The 19,812-nt window shown below is 50.8% G+C and overlaps 1 protein-coding gene across 1 annotated transcript in view; it reads left to right on the forward strand.

The window, feature by feature from the left end:
* Positions 1 to 2,387: 2,387 nt before the first annotated feature.
* The window catches only part of ARID3A (AT-rich interaction domain 3A), a 76,609-nt gene continuing 59,184 nt past the window's right edge, over positions 2,388 to 19,812 (forward strand). The window contains exons 1-2 of the mRNA XM_077842063.1: positions 2,388 to 2,812; positions 9,076 to 9,406. Of these exons, the coding sequence (XP_077698189.1) occupies positions 2,388 to 2,812; positions 9,076 to 9,406 (756 nt within the window). The remainder of the gene's footprint in view (positions 2,813 to 9,075; positions 9,407 to 19,812) is intronic.

Raw genomic sequence — 19,812 nt, forward strand, 5'->3', positions numbered from 1 at the left:
ACCTGAGGGCTGGAGGGGAAGTGGGCTCTTGTTTTCACAGGAACTTCTCTTTTTCAAGAAAAGGGCAGACAGACTTTTCAAGCGTTTATTTTCCTTAAGTGTGTAAATGTGCTGGCAAACTACGTGTAGCCCTTGTGTGCCTGGCAATTTGTCAACGTGGCGTCCGGGGCCACCCAAGTCTGGGAACCCCTGCGTCATAGCGTACTGACACCCCTATGAGTGGGAGTATTGGGATCTGCGGGAGGGACCCTTCTTCAGGACCTGTTGACAGTGGATCTCAAACCAAGTCTAAGGAACTGTGTGTAAACTCTGTGCCAGGTAAACTAATTCCATCCGCCAGCAGGACGGGGGTATGGAGGGGTAGAGCCCTACGCGGACACAAAATTTATATCTGCCTCTGATCCGCAAACATGGTTTGCGGATATAAAGCGGATAGCCGCAGATTTGCAGGGCTCCACGGACATGTTCTAGCCTAGATCTGCCCCCTGTCTGGGCCGCATCCATGCTGGCCCCCTCACCTTGTTAGAAACTGGTTTTTGCTGGTCCAGTCTAAACAGGTGGCCTACCTGCTAATGAGAGGTAAATGGCTCAACCCCCCTCCCCCTTTTTTTTTTTTTTTTTTTAACGCCACTGGACAAGCCATTTTCAACCCCAGACAAGCTGGGGGCTGGCTGATATTCAGCATGTGAGGGTCTGAGACGCTTCGCAAAGGTGGGTCAGTATCGCTGTGCGATACGTTTGACGTTACAGGGAAACAGAGGCACAGAAGTACCATGCAGCAAACTAGTGGCTGAGGTGGGGCCAGAACCGTGCTTACCTGGGTCCCAGGCCAGGGCCTGACTTGCTGCACCCCAGGAAGGACTCGGTCCCGCTCCCAGTGTGGATTCTATGGGCTCGTCCGTGCTGTAACCACTGTACTGGGAGGCTGAGTTACACAGTTGTCCCCCAGCTCTGAGCTGCGGTGTGGTACAGACTGGACCTAACTGTGTCCTTGATTTCCCCCCCTTCCCCCCCTGCAGCTTTGGACTAGGGTGACCAGATGTCCCGATTTTATAGGGACAGTCCCGATATTCAGGGTTTTGTCTTTATATAGGCGCCTATTACCTCCCCACCCCGTCCCGACTTTTCACGCTTGCTATCTGGTCACCCGACTTCGGACCGAGCAGGTCGGGGCACATGAGTACGCCGTAGGGGAGGATGGGGAGAGGTACTCCTAGTGCAGGCCGTGGGGGCCTTCCTCCATGCAATTGCCACTAGCCAGTTTCCCTGACTCTGTCTCCAAGGTCAGGGCAGTCTCAGCTCTGCGTCCTCGGGGCAGGGCTTGGGTGGAGGAGGAGGGTCTGTGTATGGTTCTTTCAGTAGCCCCTCTCCTCCCACGGCCTTGGAGGAACAGCAGAGGCCTGGGGTGAGGGATCACCTGGTAGGTGTTGGATGTGGGGGGAGGGGAGCCCGTTAGCTGTGGATCAGTGACACCAGGGCTGCTTGGAGGCGGATGTCTAATGACCAGGCGGCCCTGCTCGGGAGCTCTCAGATTGCAAAGCAGCCGCAACAGGCTTCTAGAACAAGCTGAAGGACGGTCCCTCCCCACGCCCAACTTCATTCCCCATGTCTTCCTCTCCCCTGTCATCTTCTTCCCCTACACTCCTCCCTCTTCTTCCTCCCTCCTGGCCAGGCAGGGCCCAGCCTCCCTCCCCTCTTGCATTAATTCTGGATTAATGAGGCTCCTGGTTAACTCTCTCCTCCCTGCAGTCACCCACAAGAAGACAACCCCAACCCAGTCCGCACTTAACCCTGCTTTCTCTTTTTTCCCTCCCCCCCGTCCCCAGGTTTGCGCAGACACCTGGATGAAGCAGAATTGGCCAAGGACTAGTGGGACCCAGCCCTACCACTGCGGCAGAGCCAGAGGAAGGAAGGAAGTTGCAGTCCAGCCTGGGGAGTGCCCGTCGAGCTAAGGGGCGTGCAATGTACAGGACTGCGCTGGCTGCCTGCTGAGCCAGAGGGGCATTGGCCCTGAGGTGTCTTGTTTGCAGAGACTAACAGCCCGGGTGCTTGCAACCAGCTGGTTGCTCCGAGGGTCCTGTCCCCAGGGAAACGTACTGGTGTCATCGGGGTGTCGGCCCCTCGATGCAAAGCAGCCCCTAGTGTACCGCCTTGGTGCCCATTTCCCCCAGGGCGTTGCAACCTCCCTCCTCCCAGGGTACCAGTCCAGGGCTTTATTCCCTCTTAGGAACTTGCCGGCCAGCTCCCGTGGGGCACTGCACCCCACAGGGCGTTGTCCTGCAGATACCCCTCCCCTCCAGGACATTGCATCCTCCGCTCCAGGGCATTGCACCCCGGGTGCATTGCCCGCCAACCCCCCCAGGGAGCTGCCCTCGGCCGGCAGAGCCATGAAGCTGCAGGCGGTGATGGAGAACCTGCAGCGGCAGCAGCGGGCGCGGCTGCAGCAGGAGCTCGAGGCGCGGCAGCAGGAGCAGCAGCGCTCCACGCCTCCCCCGCCAGCCCTGCCCCCTCCGCCGCCCTCCGGACAGAACGCTGCCCTCCCCGCTGGGGCCTCGCTGTCGGCCCGTGGCCGCAGCCAGGACCCCGTCCCATCTGAGGAGGGGGTGGAGCTTGAGAGCGCCCGCATCCAGCGCGCCCAGATGGCTGCCCTGGCCGCTATGCGGGCAGCAGCTGCTGGACTCAGCCACTCACCCAGTCCAGGAATGTCAGATGAGAGCCAAGCCTCAGAGGAGGAAGAAGAGGAAGAGCAGGGAGAAGAGGAGGAGGATGGCGGGTACCAGCAGGAGATGGGCTCGGAGGAAGAGGAGGAGCTGTGAGTATGGATGTATAAATTTGCATAAATTAACACCTCCCGTGGCATAGGCAGTGCATGCTGACTTGAATTAATGCAGCAGCGTGTAAATTAATGCACTTCTATCCCCACCGTGTGTTGTGAGCAAGGTTTGAACTTGGGACCTTCACTGCTGAAAGTACAGGCCTTTTCTCCTTGAGCTACGCGAGTACATCCCTTAGTGTTCAACAGGAATGGGCTTTTATCTTCTGGCCCAGCCACTGAACGGGGATACTAGAACGCTTGGACGGTATGTTACCTTGACGCGCGCACGTGTGTGTGTATAACATCCTAATTAGATAACGTAGCTTTGGTTTTATACAAATTAACATAGGATCGTTCTTAGGTTGCACGGAGACTTATCCTGATTTAAGAAAAGTGCCATAAACGGATTTTGAATGTTTGAAAACCATCACACTTATATGTAACTGAATTTTAGCATACCAGTCTCATGTTAACTAAAATCACATGGTGCGCTGAGGGATTCACACTGATGTCTCCCTTCTGCAGTATAAATACGGGTGCCACTTTTCTCAAGCGGGTGTCGGATGGTTTAGCCTCCACCACTGGTCGGATTCTTGGCGGCATGATGCCCTATGGCGACAGGCCGAAGCGTTGCCAAACGCCCCTTTGGGTGTGTGTTGTGTTGGAAGTCATTGTGGGGGCTGAGAGCCGTCTCTTCCAGGGCCTGCCCGCGTACAGTCCGAATGTTGCAATGGCATCGCTTTTCGCTGAGTCTACGATAGCACTTCAATTCTGTGCAAGAGGCAGGGTTGACCTTTGGCAGCTGGTGGGAAGAGCCTTGTTTGGGGGCAGCCCTGGAACTGCTTTTTGGGGGAGAGAATCCCATGGACTCAGCCTGGGGGAAGGGGGTGGGAGAGTTTTCTGTTTACATCTCTATACCATGCCCATTGTGGTCCTTCCGGAGCATGCTGGGACACAAATGCCGTACTCAGGTATAACTTTCATTTAGAATTGTAGGAATTGCAGGGTAATTTGGTCCTCATCTTCTCTGTCAGTCGGTGCAGTGTCCTTAAAGCAGCCCTGTCTAGTCTTAAATTACCCAGGCAATCGGTTGTTCTGTTGCCTCTGGCCGGTGCCAGGCCACCTGTCCACTGCCACCCCATATAGGACAGCCGCGGGAGCTGTCTGTCAACAGTTGTCTGCATTTTTCACTGGGATAGCAATAGGGCCCTTTCCCCCTTCAGTTAAAGGGTTGCTGTCAAATTGAATCCATATTTCTGATGGACAAAATTCCCTGTGTCACTAATAAGTTAGATCATTTAAAATTGAAAATTAAATATTTCAAAATAATGGTGTTTTTTTTTTTTTATGTCACTTCTGCTGGGTTCCCCCCGCCACACTTGGTTTGGGCCATTTAAACAGAAGTTGGGTGTGTCTTCTGCCTATCTCTCTGCCTAACTTGTGGAGTTGGGAGTAGAGAGGGAATCGCCGTACTGTAATAAACTGGTTAAGTGTGTGTCCACCACTGCTCTCCACAGGATGGAATTGGAACTTTTCAGATGTGTGTCACATGCCCTATAGTACAAACAGGTTATGAAGATTCTTGTTTAGCTCAAGTATAGTGTGTGTGGTGGCGGGGAGGGAGGGACAGGACTGTGACTTTTTGGGGGAGAGGGATAGAAGTTTGGTCTCTGCTGTTGCTGTGAAGTTACAAGTGCCATAAAGTACGGTAATGATGACGCATCTGGGACAATTATACTATTGGCTGGGGAGGGAGAAAGGGACTGGAAACCTGATGTGAAAATCTGCCTTTTTTTTTTTTTTTTTTTTTTTAAAAGCTGAACTGGTGACACACCTTCGTCTGTGCGAGCCTGTTTGCTTAAGGCAAGTTCACACCCATAGCACGACTAGCTACCTTTCAAATTAAATGGATGCACTGGATTTTGTTCCCCCTTTTGTCTTTTCCTCTCTATTTGCAAGTGGCAGGAGCCAAGTAGCAGTGCTGGGGGCTCTCCAGGGGCCCGGCTCAGTGCATGGGCCCCCCTTTCTCTTTAATATCTGTCTAATCTGAGAGAAAAATACACAGTTGCATTCTGGCAGCATGTTCACCCGGAGCAAACATTTGGCAGGGTGTGTCTGTCTCTCCAAGCAGAGAGGTGGGGCCCGTCCACACCTCCTTGGGGAAGGTGTCAGGGCTGTGTGCGCCCAAAAACTCTGACTCTGATGGAGTGAGGAGCAACCGTATCTAATTGCTCTTTGCCTAGCAGATACCCATTGTGCATGATGAGAAATCAGCCATAGGGCACCTGTAAACTACCAGTTCAGGGTGTGTCCTGTTCTAGTGGCGGGACCATATAAGAAGACAAGTGCCTACTACTGCTGCCAGCTAATTGTTACTCTTCTAGATCAGTTGGTGGAGGCTCCTGCCTTTAGAGCTGAATATGTCAGTTTTATGCCTCGTTGGCAATCTGTGCCCAGCTCTGTTGCAAGCCCCTCTTTAATGGGGGATAACTGTTGATGTAAAACAGATGGCACTTTTTTGGATGCAACCAGGTCTGGCACCAGCCTTCCAGTGGGGCATGTGGCATAGAAAGTAACAATTGGACCATTTTGATCAGAGCAGACTTGCAAACCTCTCAGGAAACTCACCTGTGTAGACCCAGAACAGTGACACTCCTTACTAAAGGTCAGTGTATAAATGATTGATTAACTGTTTATTAAAACAACCTAATAGGTGGCTTATAACCATAGCTGACAGCCACTTATAAACACCTGGTACTGATGTGCTCACGTAAACCACTGGCGAGTGTGCTGGAGATTCTCGGTGCCCGATCTGCAGCAGATGAGCCTGTTACCCGGCCAGCTAGGGGAATCTTCGCTCTTCAGCACGTGCTATAGCAGCTCACGCTTTTGGCTCTGGAGGTCCCAGCCAGTCTGCGGAATGGCGGTGTTCACACTTACAGCCCCCGATGGCCCTTGCAAGCGATCTGCTTGCAGGCCTGTATCATGTGCTCTGTTGTGGTTCCTTTATAAACCATCTCTACATGGAATCCGTTAATGTAAAGTGTGCCCCGTGGTGTCAACTTGCCAGCCACTCCCCTTGAGAATCCCAAGTGAGATTTCAACACTGCCCACCAAAAGAAACACTTCTCTGCACAGAGGAACAGGACAGTGCAGGGCTACGTTAGTGCCAGGCAAAGCTTCCCACTCGCGCTTGGGAGAATGGAGATTAAGCAGGACCTAGAGCTAATAAACCCTTTGTCCTCACCACTGTCCCATATACATTTTTGGTTGAAGGGGGAGCTTAAGGATTCTCCTTCCCACAGAATGACACTCTGATCTCCTTTTCAGGCAGCCGTGCAGGCCCAGTGATGGCTCTTGCTCCCTCGCTTCTCAGGGGCCAGCACCATCTCTTGTTCTGAGTCCCCACTCTCACCTGGCACCGGGAGAGCTGAGATCCCTGTTCCCCACCCACCCCCCTGCATGCACACGCTCACTCGTCTCCATCCCAGTCTGCACTCAGATGTGATGAGAAACCCGGTTACAGTGGGGTGGGGAGGGTGGGAGCTGAAATGCTGGCAAGGAAGAGAGCTGGGTTACACAGAGGGCTTCTCCCCTTTGCCCCTTGAAGGAGCAGGAAGGAAACTTCCCTAACCAAGACTAAACGCAGTTTAGGGCCTTCTTCAGGAGGTGCTAATCCTGTCCGCCCCTAAAGCTGGGTCTGCACTAAAAAAAATTAGGTCACCCCTTCTACCTCCCTCAGAGTTGTGAAAAATCCACACTCCTGAGCCATGTAGTCAAGCTGACAGAAGTTCCTGCATAGACAGCGCTAGGCTGACGGAAAAATTCTTCTGTCGATTTAGCTGCCGCCTCTCAGGGAAGTGGATTAACTACAGCAACGGGAGAACCCCTCTGGCGCTGGCCTCTGCAATGAAGGGCTATGGCTGTGCCTCCCCATCCCTGTCTGTTTCACGCATTCCCGAGGTGTCTCCACCCCGACGTTGTCAATAACCAGCCTAACTGGTTGGTTTGTTTTCCTATTCCAGGAGAGGAGAGCTTCCTCGCCAGTGCTAAGATGGGCTCGGATCCAGGGCTGTCGCCGCTAAGGGGAAAAATTTCGAATCGGTTCTAAAACTGGTTCAGCTAAGCTGGCCGGAGTCCTAGTGGAGACTTGTTTTTGTTTCTAAGATGGTCTGACCTGTTTGTGGGGGAGAGCCAGGGTGCCTTAGATCACCTCAGACTGGGTCAGTGCTACAGCTCTGACTGGCTTATCTGAGCCACTTTTGAAACCGGTTAGAAAATTTCTCCAGTAGAAACGGGTCCCTCAGAGATGTGGCAGCAAATCTAAATCCCTGGTGTCTTGGGCGCAGCTCCCAGTTGAAGGGTGTGCTGCTCCTTCCAGGGAGGATGGGTCACCATGATGGAAGAGAGAGTGGACTTTGACTCAGTCTGGATGGGTACATTCGGGGGACGTGGGATGATCTGATGTAGCAGAGGAATCTATGCAGTTACTGTGAATTCACACCACTGTAAACGGGAGCAGAAGCTGGCTTAAGGAGACTGTCTTCCGAGTGTGTATGTAGAATATTGTGACTCTTCTTTTTTTTTTTTTTATTATGAGAAGGAAAAGGGTTTGAAGCTGCACCGTGCTTTGTGCTAAGGCTGCCCATCACGCCTTGGCCAGGAAGTGAACTGGGCTGGGGTGGAGAGAGGACAGAACTGCCCCAGTTATTCAGGGAAACTGGAAAATGTGAAAATGTTCGGTGCTTCTATTGCCTAGTGTGTGGAACAGATTATTTATTTCTGCTAGCGTGCAAACTCTTACTAATTGTTTGCAATGCAAACCGCCTGGAGTTTGGTACGAATTGTTTGCAGTGCACACAGCACAGGGGCCCCAGCTGTGATCTGGGCACAAACACCTAGTGAGACACAGCCCTTGCCCCAAAAAGCTTACAAGGGAGAATGAATGGTTCAAAAGGCAACCTGGGCAGCTCTGGAGGACTTGCAAACGTGCATGATTGCGCTGTGGAGTTTGGAACAGTGAGCTGGCTTGCTGGATCAGTGAGATTTAGATTAGACTGCTAAGGGCTGTGTAATGAGACTCCTTGGTTTTATCCTGCCCTGATGTTCCTCTCAATATATAGCCTGTCTCAGGCTTTCCTGACTGTTGCTCCAGGGTAGTAAGCTAGTAGGAGATAAAATAAGACTCTCCTGCAGATGGGCTTTCTTGTTTACGGCCAAGAACACCCAAGTCTTCTGTAGCCAAAAGTGGGCACTGGGTAGTTGTTAAATTGGGAGGCAACGGTTCCTACTGGTTAGAGCACTGGACTGGGACTCGGGAGGACTGGGTTCTATTCTTGCCACTGGCCTGCTGTATGCTCCTAGGGCAAGTCTCTTCCTATCTGTAAAATGGAGCACAGTACTGAGTGGCTTTTTGGAGTGCTCTGAGCTTTGCTGATGAAAAGTGTTTATATGAGACCAAGGGATCAACCCTTGGCTTCTCCTACTAGCCTGTGCAAAGGCACCATTGACCATGTAGCACTGGAAGGGGGTGGGGAGCTGCCTTGTCCAGTGACCTCTTAACCCCGCAGTATGTTGCTGGCCAGATGTAAGATGCTAATGCTCCAGATGGTGCAAAGGAAAGGTGGTGCCCTGACATGGGAATGGGTAATGCCCATGTTCCTGTGCACTCAAACAACATGTGACCTATGGTAGTCGTGTTGCTTAATGCTCAGATTTAGGCACCCAACTTCCACTGAAATCAGTGGAAATTAGGAGCCTAAATCCCTTTGGGGATCTGGGCCTCAGATGCTGTGGTAATGGCATGGTATAATAAGCTATGTAGAACAGAGCCAGTCTGGATCAGACCAAGAGTCCAGTCTTTACCCACAGCCAGGAGAGCCCTGCAATAGGTGGTTATGGGATAACCTGCCCCAGGACAAGTTTCCTGCTGAAGCCTTGGGGTAGGAGGATTTATATGCCATCCTAAACTTTCTCATATCTTGTGGGAAGGAGTTCCACAGGTGTGAAAAAAGCATTTCCTTTACCGGTTCTGGATTTGCTCCTTTTTTGGTTTCATCGAGTGTCCCTCTAATAATCCAGATTGCATTGAATCTGGTGCCTTCTCCACTGCGGGGAGGGCAGTTCTTGGCGTGGAGGTGGGGCACAGGTAGCGTCTCTGTTTGTGTGTTGATTTTTAGTGAGCTCTCTCCAAATGCTACATCATGAACCTTCTCTTCTCTCCCCAACCTCACCCTTTTTTTTTTATTTATAACTCCCAGGAAGCGCAAATGGGATGAAGATGACTTTGAAGAGGACATGGGGGAGGAGGAGGAGGAGGAGGAAGAGGAAGAAGAGGAGGAGGAAGATTATGAAGAGGATGAAGAAATGGGAGAGGATGAAGGGCTGGGCTCAGCAGAAGTGGTGAGATCTGGTCCGGGATCTCTGCTTCTTCGCAAGCCGCAGGCCCCCCAGCAGTACCGAGGCGAGCCCCAGAGGCTGCCGGGGGGCCAGGAGCGGCTGTCGTCTGGATTGAGCCATCAGGGGCACTTGCAGCTACAGCAGCAGGCTCCAGACCACGGAGACTGGACTTACGAGGAGCAGTTCAAGCAAGTAGGTACCCGTAAAGGCATATGTCCCTTTAAATGACTTGCTGGCATTGAGTTTATAAGCCGGTTACTTTTAATACTGCATCTCCAGTATTTAATCCCTTGGGGACCTTGAGCCGGGTCAAGGAGTTCTTCCCCATTGATGCAGGGGGAAATCGCCTCCTCCTCGTTGCCAGAATTAAGATGTCCTTTAAGATGTCAAGAGGTGTGTTGCATTCCTGGCTAAGCTGGGAATGCTGGTGTATTGAGAGCTGCTCGTGCCAAGAGACTGAGACATCCTTGGACATGTTTGGAATGGCTGGAGTAGCTTGGAAGGGATTTTGAAGGGTGGCAGGCGGGTCTGACGCTGTGTGTGAATGAAGTCTCTAGGGTAGAGACTGGAGAGCCCAAACCTCTGTTAATTTGTGCTTCAGGGACTTAGATGGATTTTGTAGTTTGGAAATTTTGCTGCTCCTTGCGGGGAAGCACTCTTTTGACTGGTTCCTTGTTTTGTCCTTTTAGTTCACATGCTGCCAACCTCAGGTTAAGATCTTGGCCCTGAGCCACCGGGAACAGTTTGGTACCACTTCAGAGGAAGGTGGCCAAGTCAGAGAACCAGGGAACTCTGATACCTTGGTCAGTCATTCACACCGGTGCTAATGCAGGTGTTTTGCGCTGGTGTGAATGACGGCACTGTGTGCCATCTAAATGGAATATTTGGATGCATGTGTCTTCAAACCACACGTTTTTACTTGTGTCAATAATGCTTCTGCTTTTTTCCGTCTTCAATCACCTGATTTTTAAACTCCGCTCTTCATGCGTCTGCCTGCCTGGCTGTGGGGTGTGCATCTCAAGGGGAGCATTCGGGTCGGGTTCTCACACACTAGCACCACTCCGCAGCGTTTGGTTTGCAAAGGCAATAGGGAATCCGCCTAGGCGTCTACACGGCACTCCAAGCTCGCCGTTGGGATTCCCTTGTGTTGGCCTTAGCTTTTTCGAAAAGCTAGCCCGTGTGGTGTGCCCCATCCCCGGAACCATTGGTTTCTGAGGCAGATCTGACCTCCTGGCGTCCTTCTGCAGAGATCTGTGAAGGCAGGGGCACTGGGTATTTGAATGGTGGTCATTTCAGCCCTGATTAAGTATGTGATTTAAACATGGGCCTGACTCTAAGGGCAGGCCCATCCAAGTCACATGTACCTGATTGGTGATCATAAACTAGCTTTCTCCTGGGTTTCACTCTTTAACTGTGCCCCCCCCCGCCCCCATCTTTCCTTCCCTTCTGGGTCCCCTGCTCCTTGTTTGCCAAGCCTCGCTCTGGGGAAGCAAAGATTCTCTCTCCTCTCATTCATTTCCCCCCCCCCCCCCCTTGGTGATTGGCTAGAGCTGGGTATTGAATCCGTAAGCCTTTGGCTAATAGAAGGAAATGTGCTTAAAGCAGGGCTCCCCAGACACACAGAGGCTCCTTTGATGTATGTGTTTAAGTACCATCTGAGTTTAGGGCTGGGGGGAGGGGATGCTACGCAGACAGTAGCAGCAGATGGAATCCAGATGGAGTGGGGAAAAAGGGGGGAGCAAAAGGAGGTTTATGTGCTGCTTTTGGGGTGACTTTTTTTTTTATTGGCTGTGCCCTTTTATTTTGGGGTCCCTGGCCAACCAAGGGAAGAGAAACCGCTCCAGGGGAACAGCTGGCAAGGGTGCCCAGCATTTGAGATTGCTCCAGGGTGCTGCGTGTGAGCACGCCTGGGTCAGTCAGAGCAATACTTGCAGAGAAAGTGTTTGCTAGAAGGATCAGGAGCCCTGGTGTGTCTATTTCCGTAACGGTACAATGCCTCTTTCCGACTCAGAAAAATAACAGGGCTGCTGATTGAAACAGTGTGTCTGTTCAGTTTTGTCTATTATATAGCATTTTCATCCTCCCATCGCTTAACATTTTGGTGGAACTAGCCCTTTTTTCCAGGATCTGATCAATTTTAAATAGTTGGAGCCTAAAAAGAAACTCCTTGAGACTGGCTTAAATGGAGTCTTCCTCTCTTTCCACTTCCTCTGACCTAGATGGTCTCGTACTATGTTTGTGTCACAGTAGCACCTAGAGGCCCCCGCTGAGGTTTGGGTCCCCCCATGCTTGGCACTGTACATGCACGCAAGACATTTTTTGGCCCCAATGAGTCTGCAGATTAAGAAGAGAAGATGGTCAGAGTGGGGAGGGGAAACTCCTGAGGCACAGAGAGAGGGAAGTGACTTGTCTTAAGGGTCACACAACAGGTCAGGGACAGTGCTGGGATTTAAAAACCCTCTCTATTCTCGGAGTCTGTCTAGTGCTCTATCTGCTCGTGCGCGCTGCCTCCTTGAAGTATTACTATGAGCATGGTTACAGTCGGTCTACACACTCACTTTCCAAAACTCTGCTGACCCTTTCATATCTCTAACGTACATGTGGTTTTGTTTTTTTTTAAATATATTAATTCTTCTTGTGTTGTCTTCTTGAGCTCTTATTTACACCTTCCTCTGGCTGATATGTATCTTCTTAATGTGGCTTCTTTTGTACTTCCTGTAAATAGAGAGTGGGGGGACGGAATCTTTTTATCTGTGGAAAAAGCTTTTAAATACAGCAGCTGTGATCTTCCTGTTTTGTCACACGGTTACTGCCAAAACCCTGCTCTTGGGACAGCAAGATCACAAAGTCTGGTGTGCCTCTCACAGCTTTTGGAAGCTAATGTTAGACTGAAAGTGACCAACATGGCAGCTTGTTACCTGGGGTATTTGTTTGATGGTTAACAGGTTGATTTGTTAACAGGTTGAAAGTTTGCGGTTCTTAATTTAACACTATGCTGGGCCAGAAAATCTGTGACTGTTTAGGTTGACGGAGCTTGCCAACGCTTGTGGCTTTTTTAACCCAAGTCTTGTGATATTTGGCGTTTCTCTTCGAGATGCAGCTCCTGGAGTCATGTGATTAGAGTGAGACTGTTTTTGTTTTACAGTAAAGTATGTTTCTAGCCTTTGTGGTTGCAGACGAAAGTCTGGAAAACGTGACTCTGAAAGACTCACAAATAGAAGACAAATTGCCCCCCCCCTTTTTTTTTTTTTTTTAAATCTTCCCTCAGGCTGTGTTGATGCTTTTTGTTTGTTTGTTTTTTTTGTTTTCTTTTGGGGAAGCGGGAACCTTGGGGGTCTACTCAGTTGCGGGCAATGCCACCATTGTTGTAGCAATGTCCAGTTCTACCAGTGGTGGCAGGTGTGGGAACACAAGTGTAGACAGGCTGCTGGCCGCTTTAGCACTGTGTTGTGTAACCCCGCTTAGAGGAAGCCAAGGTAGCACCAAGACTTTAAAATGCCAGGGAGCATTCCAAATTAAATCTGCTCCCCTGGGTACAGCTCCAGTGGTGGACCATACGGGGCATGAGTTGGTGCAGATGCCACCTCACTGTGCATGAGAACAGGGCTGCCGGCCATGCAAGGGCACTGGTCTGGCCAGCGGTGGCAAAACCAGATCCAGGGAGCAGAGGTTAAGATTTTTTTCAAGAGCCCTCAAGGGACTTAAGTGCTTAATTCCCTTGGGCTCATTTGACCATCCCAGCCAGAAGCTCTCTGCTGCTGCCCTGTTTTCCTGTCTGGGCTGGGCATGGCGAGCTCTGTCCTTCAAAGCAGTGTACAATTCCAAGAGCTCCCCGGCATCCCTGTTCTGAAGCTTTTGGCCCTGGCATGCCTGCTCTGTGGGCGGAGGAGAGTGCTACAGACCCGCCTGGTTTGGGGAAAGCCCTTTTCCCCCACAGCTGAGCATGTCAGAAAGCAAATGTGTCGGCCTCTGGACCTCCGCCAGAGGTTTCTCAGCGAAGCCTTTGGCCGGGAGCTCCGTTTGGCCTCCCTCCAGCGCCAGCTTTTGACTGGGCTCCAGCCCCAGCTGATGGGGAGCAGCCCTGCTCGCTGGGAAGGAGCAGAAGGAATGTAAACAGTGATTGTTAGCAGGATGTGCGGTACAGTTTCTGCTGCACTGCTGGGGGTGCCGTCCCCGGAGGAGTTACTGACAGCGAGTACTTTATGACTTCCTTCGCCCCTGCTCTCCAGTTCTCCACGCCAGCTTGAGTTTGTTTATTTTTCCCCCTTGAGAGTTAAGATACAGAGTTTTTTAAAAAATGTAACGTAAATCCTTTTTTGAAGATTCCTTCATGGCCGGGAGACCTACCAGCATCACAGAGGCTAATTAATCACTGCAGCACCTAGGAGCCCTTGGTGTGGACCAGGTCCCCACTGCGCTAGGTGCTGTACAGACAAAGAACAAAAAGCTGGTCCCTGCCCCGTAGAGAACAAAGCCTCAAACTCCTGATTGGTTGCTGTCCCTCCCCCAAGAGGATCGGCGGCTCACGGTCTGAAACCAGCTTTTCATAGGCACCGCTCCCGAGCTGTAGCATTTCCTAAAACCGGGTCAGCCGTGACTTCCACTGAGTCATTGCCAGAGCTGGGGACGCAGCCCCAGCCTCCTGACTTGAGGTCGCTGCGAGAGCATCCCTCCCTGTTACACTCCTGGAGCCCTGCATGCTTCTGTGCGCAGACCAAATACCAGGAATAATCTGGACCATTTATCACGCAAGACTTATTTCAGCTCACTGCCAGTAACTCTAGCCAAGGACAAAAGCAAAGTCTTATCTTTCCCCTTGTGCAGTTCCTTGATTCTCTAAGTGCCTGTCTGATTTCCGCCCCCTGCCCCATCCCCCCCCACACCTTGTTTTCCTATGTGCGGTTGGGGGGAGGCAGAGGATAGTACACCTTGGCTGGTGTCCTGGATAGCACTTAAGCATTGGCTTAAGAGGGCATTTGGCAGCATCTCATGGCGCAGTCTGCCCGGTAACCCAGAGTGGGGAGCATTTGAGTTACGCAGGCTATTCCTCCTGCTTTGTAGGGATCTGGCTTGGATGCTGTTGACTCTCGAGGGATGCATATGGGTGGGGTGGGCAGGGTTTCCTCCTGACATAGTAACCAAGAGAACTGGCGCGTGGGTTGCACGGGGTCACGGTCAAATGAGTGGGGAGGGCGAGCCGTGGTCGCTGGAAGCCCAGGACAGTTCATGGTATAACATCAGACGTCTGGTGCTGCTGTGTTCATACACAGCACAAGGCTTGCCTGAGCTCCAGCGGGACCTGCTGCGTCTTCTCCATCCCTTGGACAGAGCGCAGCAAGGCTGCCTTTGAAATAAGTCCGAATGGGGTTGGGGGTATAAAAATGGGAGCTGATTTCCATAGAGTAGCTAATTTCCTCCTATAAAGTCCCCTTTGAAGTGTTTGACCATTGCAAGCTTCCCCCCTGCTTCCAGCTCAGAGCATGAGGATTCTGATCGCTATGCGAAGGCGCCCGTGAAGCTTGCAACTACAGTGCGGTTAAGACACTAGACTGGAGCTTGAGAAACCTGGGTTCAATTCCTAGCTCTGCCAGCGTTGCCTGGAGCAAATCTCTTCTTTTTTCTGGGTCTCTGTTCTCTAGCTGTGAAGGGGAGATAATATCCTTCCCCTTTGCCTGGCCCATTTCGAGTGGGAGTTCTTCGGGCAGGGGCTGCCAGGTGCTGTCTCGGGACAAATAATAAATGTGACTCCCACTGTACTTTGGGGTAAAGCTCTATGCAAGGTGTAGAGCATTACAGAATCCGACCCAAAGCAACAGGCACTTCTGCCCTAATTCTGCAGATGCTTCTCTTTTTAAGCAACTCTTGGGTGTGGAATGTAACTTTCCTCTTCCCTGTTTTTTCTGATGGTTTGTACAGTCTAGTTATAGGTAGAGCCCCATGAAATCACTTGTGTATTTCCTAATTTTCTGTGGATTTTGTTGTTTGGCTCCATGTGGGGAGGGGGGGAAGTAGTGTTCTGCCCCTGCAGAGGTGGGAGGGTTTGGCGGATGAGGGGGTCGAGTCCATCCCTGGGGGGTATTGTGAGTGTGGGGCACGTTCACTCTGCCCCACAGAGGCAGCTGCTGTCCTGGCTCCCAGCTATAGGCTTTGGGACCTGGTGCCCAGGGTCGCCGCACCATTTAGGTTTGGCCCAGCTGCCCCTCCGTCATGATATCCAAGGGACAGCCAGACCAGATGTGAGCGGGCAGTGCTGCGACCTCATGTGCCAGGTTGCAACGCCACTTGCTCAGATCTGGCTTGGCTGTCGCCGTCGTGATGGAGGTGTGGCTGGTCTGAATGCAAATGGCGCTGCCCCCAGTGTGCCAGGTCACAATGCCTGGAGCGGGCAGCAGAGCCCAGCCCCGTGGGACAGGCCCTGCAGTTGGGGGGCAAGATTATTTTGTTTCAGACATTTTTGTCTTTCATTTTATTCAGTGTTCTTGCGCATTTGCAAAAAATGCCAGGGTTCTAGTTAGTCTTGTAAAACTCCAATAGACGGCTTCTCATCCTGACGGCCAGACATAAACGCTATCGGGAGGGGTGACAGACGAGCCTGGGTGTGGGTTGTCTGCTTGTCGTCTTTATATTCTGGTTTCCATGCATTGTCTCATCTTTTGGAAAATCCAGCAGGAGACAGGTGCTGGTTTGGGGCTCCTTTGCATTTGCAAATGAGCTACTCTCAGGTTGCTGGTGGGAGTAACTCTGCTTGCTGTTACACCAGCCAGCCCGGGCACACAATCACATTTAGCATTACGTTAACCTTGACTAAGCAATTGCCTCCCCCAACCTCTTTCCTTAAGAAAGTGTGGGGGGAGGGGGGGAGGAAAGGGTGCTGTACCCCCCAGGAGAGAAACCTGAGACACTGCTTCCCCCCCCCCGCCCCCACCCCCCTCCAAAAGTCACTGCACCAAATGTGAGCAGCAATGGAGATCCATATGTAAGGTCAGAGTCTGACAAGTATTTCTGTGGAAGATTTTTTCAAAGGCACAAAAGAATAGTTACACGCCCAACTCCCATTGACTGTCCATGGGAGTTGAGCACTCAACTTCCTTCTTGTGCCTTTGAAAAATCTCTCCCTCTGTCTACCTGAAGCCTTGTTTCATGCATTGTTACTTTTTTTTCCTCCCCCCGCCCCCAACGTCATTTGTACGAACGGCTCCACTCCAAGGGCCAGACTTTCAGAGGCGCTCTCTGCAAGGTGGCTGACGGGGACTTCTGAACATGTGGCCCCACTTGTGGGTGCTGAACTCTTCTGAAAATCTGCTCCATCAGGGCTGGCCTACAGGTGGAGGCTGCCCTGGGGGCTAAGGCATTTGGCCTGTGACTTGGGAGACCTGGGTGACCTTGAGCAAGTCATTGCATCTCTCTGGGTCTTAGATCCCTGTCTGTAGAAGGAGGATAACTTAGCCCTCCTTTGCGTCTCTGTGCCCAAGAGGGAGCTGAGCGCTTGCCAGCCAGCCCCACAGGAAAGGGAATGCATTTCTGTTCGTGAAGGGAACTCGTACAATTTAACATCTGATATTGCAGGAGTGCCTGGGGCCTCAGCCAGGTTGCGCCTCAGTGTGCTGGGCGCTGTACAAGCGTGACCCGAGCCCCTGGCTTCCTTGGTGAAACTTCCCTCCCACCTGTGAAGATGCTGTAGCTGGTTAGTCTGTCTGTAACCTCAGGGGTTTTACAGGTGCAGGGCGAGGCAGACAAAGCTGCCTGTAAACTAGTCTGTTCCCGGCATGCTGTGGATGCGTGCCCCGTCTGACAAGCGCCAAGGACTCAGGCGGTGCTTAGGGAGACCAATAATTTATCTGAGTTTCCAATAGCTGCTCAGAGGCTACAGTGCTGCATGTGGCTTAAATATGTGGAGTGGCCGAGGTCTAGTGAAACATGAGTCTGAATGATCTTCCTAAGCCTCCTCGCTTCAGGAGCGCCCCCCCCCCCCCCGGCCGAATTTAATCCTTCCACCCCCGTAAGGTCTCGCTACTGATGCCCAGCGCCGGCCCACAACATTTTGGCACCTGAGGTGGGGAGCTCAAATGATGCCCCCTGGCTTGGGCCAAAACTTTGAAAGGTCTTAATTCTACCTTCTTCCTGTTCTAATCCTCTCATGGTACAGCTCTGCTACCTACCCCAATAAAGGAGAGCTAACAACTTAGAGTGCCTTGTTCAAAAATTTTAAGTAACACTTAACTTTCAAACGCCTGAACAGCAAAGGTAACTTTTCTTGTCTGCATAGTAGACACTGGCATTTTTATCTGTTTGAATAGTCAAAATGGGGCTTTCCCTGCCTCCTTGGTTGCAAAGATTGAACTGCTTCCTGAAGGTCCACAGTCTGGACCAGCTCATGCTCTGCTGAGATGGTTGCAAGGCCGACCAGCCTCTCCTGTGTCCTTGTGGAGCGTAGATGTATTTTTATTAACTTCAGCTTGGAGAAGCTGCGTTCTCCACTGGCAACTGTTACAGGAAGTATTAGAAGTACAGGCAGAGCAACAAAAGCATTTGGAAAGAGGGTGGCCATCTTATTTGTGCACTTATATTCCAGAACAGCCTTTGGAATTGATCCTGCTGAAATGTATCTTGAAAGGGCTTTCAGTTCATCACCTAAATCACTTGCATCAGTATCGTGCATGTCATCATGTGTCAGCACGGTCTCTAGTGCCCTGCATTGCTGGTGCAGGTCTTCTTCAGGTTTAGTGAGGAGTTTTGGAATATCCTACAACAACCCGAATATACTGCTGTGTTCCTTGAGCTGCATGAAACATTCTTCAGCTGACTGTATTGCACAATCTAGCACCTGGTTAAAGAATTGAACTTCGAATTGTTGTTTGGGGTCTCTTATGGGATTATCCCGTGCCTCGTAATCAAAATGTCGTCGTCTTCTTCGGTGACTCTTGTAGTCTTGAATGGGTGGGAAAATAGCTTCAGTGTGAAGTTCCTCTGCCAACTTCTGTGCACTCTTCAGAATGTTTTGAATCCCTCATCTGACCGGTAAGACTGTAGGTATGACTTTGCTTTGTCCAGTTGTTCCATTGCTCCAGATATATCAAGGTCAACACTTTGGAGTCTCTTGCTTACAACATTTATTTCAAACAGTATGTCGTGCCACAACACTAAGCCACACAGAAATGTGAAGTTATGTATGTTTCTGGTGATTCCATTTCCCTCTGCCACTGTTCTCACACGAACAGTTCCTGTCAAAGCATTATCCTCCATAATGGCAACTAAGGCATCATCTATCTTCCCAAGTTGGTGTTTGATAGGCTTTATCGCCTCCACTTGACTTTCCCATCGTGTGGCATTTGGTGGTTTCGGTGTCAGAGAGGATGTTCCCAGATGTTGCTTCAAAATTTGCCATCGATGAGTTGATGCAGAGAAAAATACATAGATGCTTTGAATTACATTAAAAAATTCAGCAGCCTCACGAGAAGCTGATGCAGCATCACTGACCACCAAGTTCAGTGAATGAGAATTCCATGGGACAAGAAAAAGCTCGAGGGTTTAACTCTTGGATCCGTGTCTGCTCTCCTCTGTTCTTTCCCCTCATGTTGGCTCCATTATCGTAGCCCTGACCTCTCCTGTCAGCTATCGCAATTCCTGTCTCTTCCAGCTTTTTAAGACGCACGTTTGATGATACTACAGGAGCTGGTGTGACAATGTCAATAAATTCTAGAAAATGCTCTCGGACCGTCACCATTGCAGGGACATTTTCACGAGGTTCTGTTGTTGTTACAAAACGCATCATTAAAGTCATTTGTTCCGTATGGCTGATGTCAGGTGGGCAGTCCAGAATAACAGAGTAATGTCTTGCTGACTTCAGATCTGCCCCAATCTTCTGTTTGACTTTTGTTCCCAGAACTGTACAATCTCATTTTGAATTGTTTTTCCAAGGTCGTGGTGTGTGCATGCTTCTTGGGTGGTGACTCTTCTTAGATGTTCCTGGATACGGCATCAAACTCCGCCATCAGCTCCACACTTTTAAGGAGGTTTCCATGGTTTGGCGCACACAGCTGATCTGAAGTGCCACGCAGGGCTAAGTTTTGGGGAGCAAGCGTTCTCACCATGGCAATGAGCCTTTTCAGAACACTTTGCCAGGAAAGAGACTCTGATGCAATCTTCTCTTGATGCTGATCATCTCTGGTGGCCTTTAACCTTAGTCTCATCTCAAGCTCTTTCCACCTATGGAATGCTCTCTGGTGATTTGCTGCCTTCTCATGGCATGCCAGATTTTTCCAGTCCTTTGTTCCTGTAGAACCCAGTGTGGCTGGAACATTAGACTGGAAGAGTTTGCAACAAAACCAGTATGCAGCATTCTGGGTTTTTGAGTACATAAGCCATGGCCTCTCCACTTTGTCACCATTGGGGATTTCATGCCAGTAATGTGTTGGATGGAAACTTCTATTTTCATTGTCTTTGGGGAATGTGAAGTTTTTCACTTGCTATGGCCCATGCAGTACAAGGAAGTCCCTCAGGCTACTGCTCAAGTGGGTCCACAGTCCTGGATCATCTAGACTTAAGGAACTAAACTCAGCAGCAGCTGTTTCCGTGTACCTCCACCGCACTCTTCTCTG

Source organism: Eretmochelys imbricata, chromosome 25 (genome assembly GCF_965152235.1).
Source record: "Eretmochelys imbricata isolate rEreImb1 chromosome 25, rEreImb1.hap1, whole genome shotgun sequence".
NCBI lineage: Eukaryota > Metazoa > Chordata > Testudines > Cheloniidae > Eretmochelys > Eretmochelys imbricata.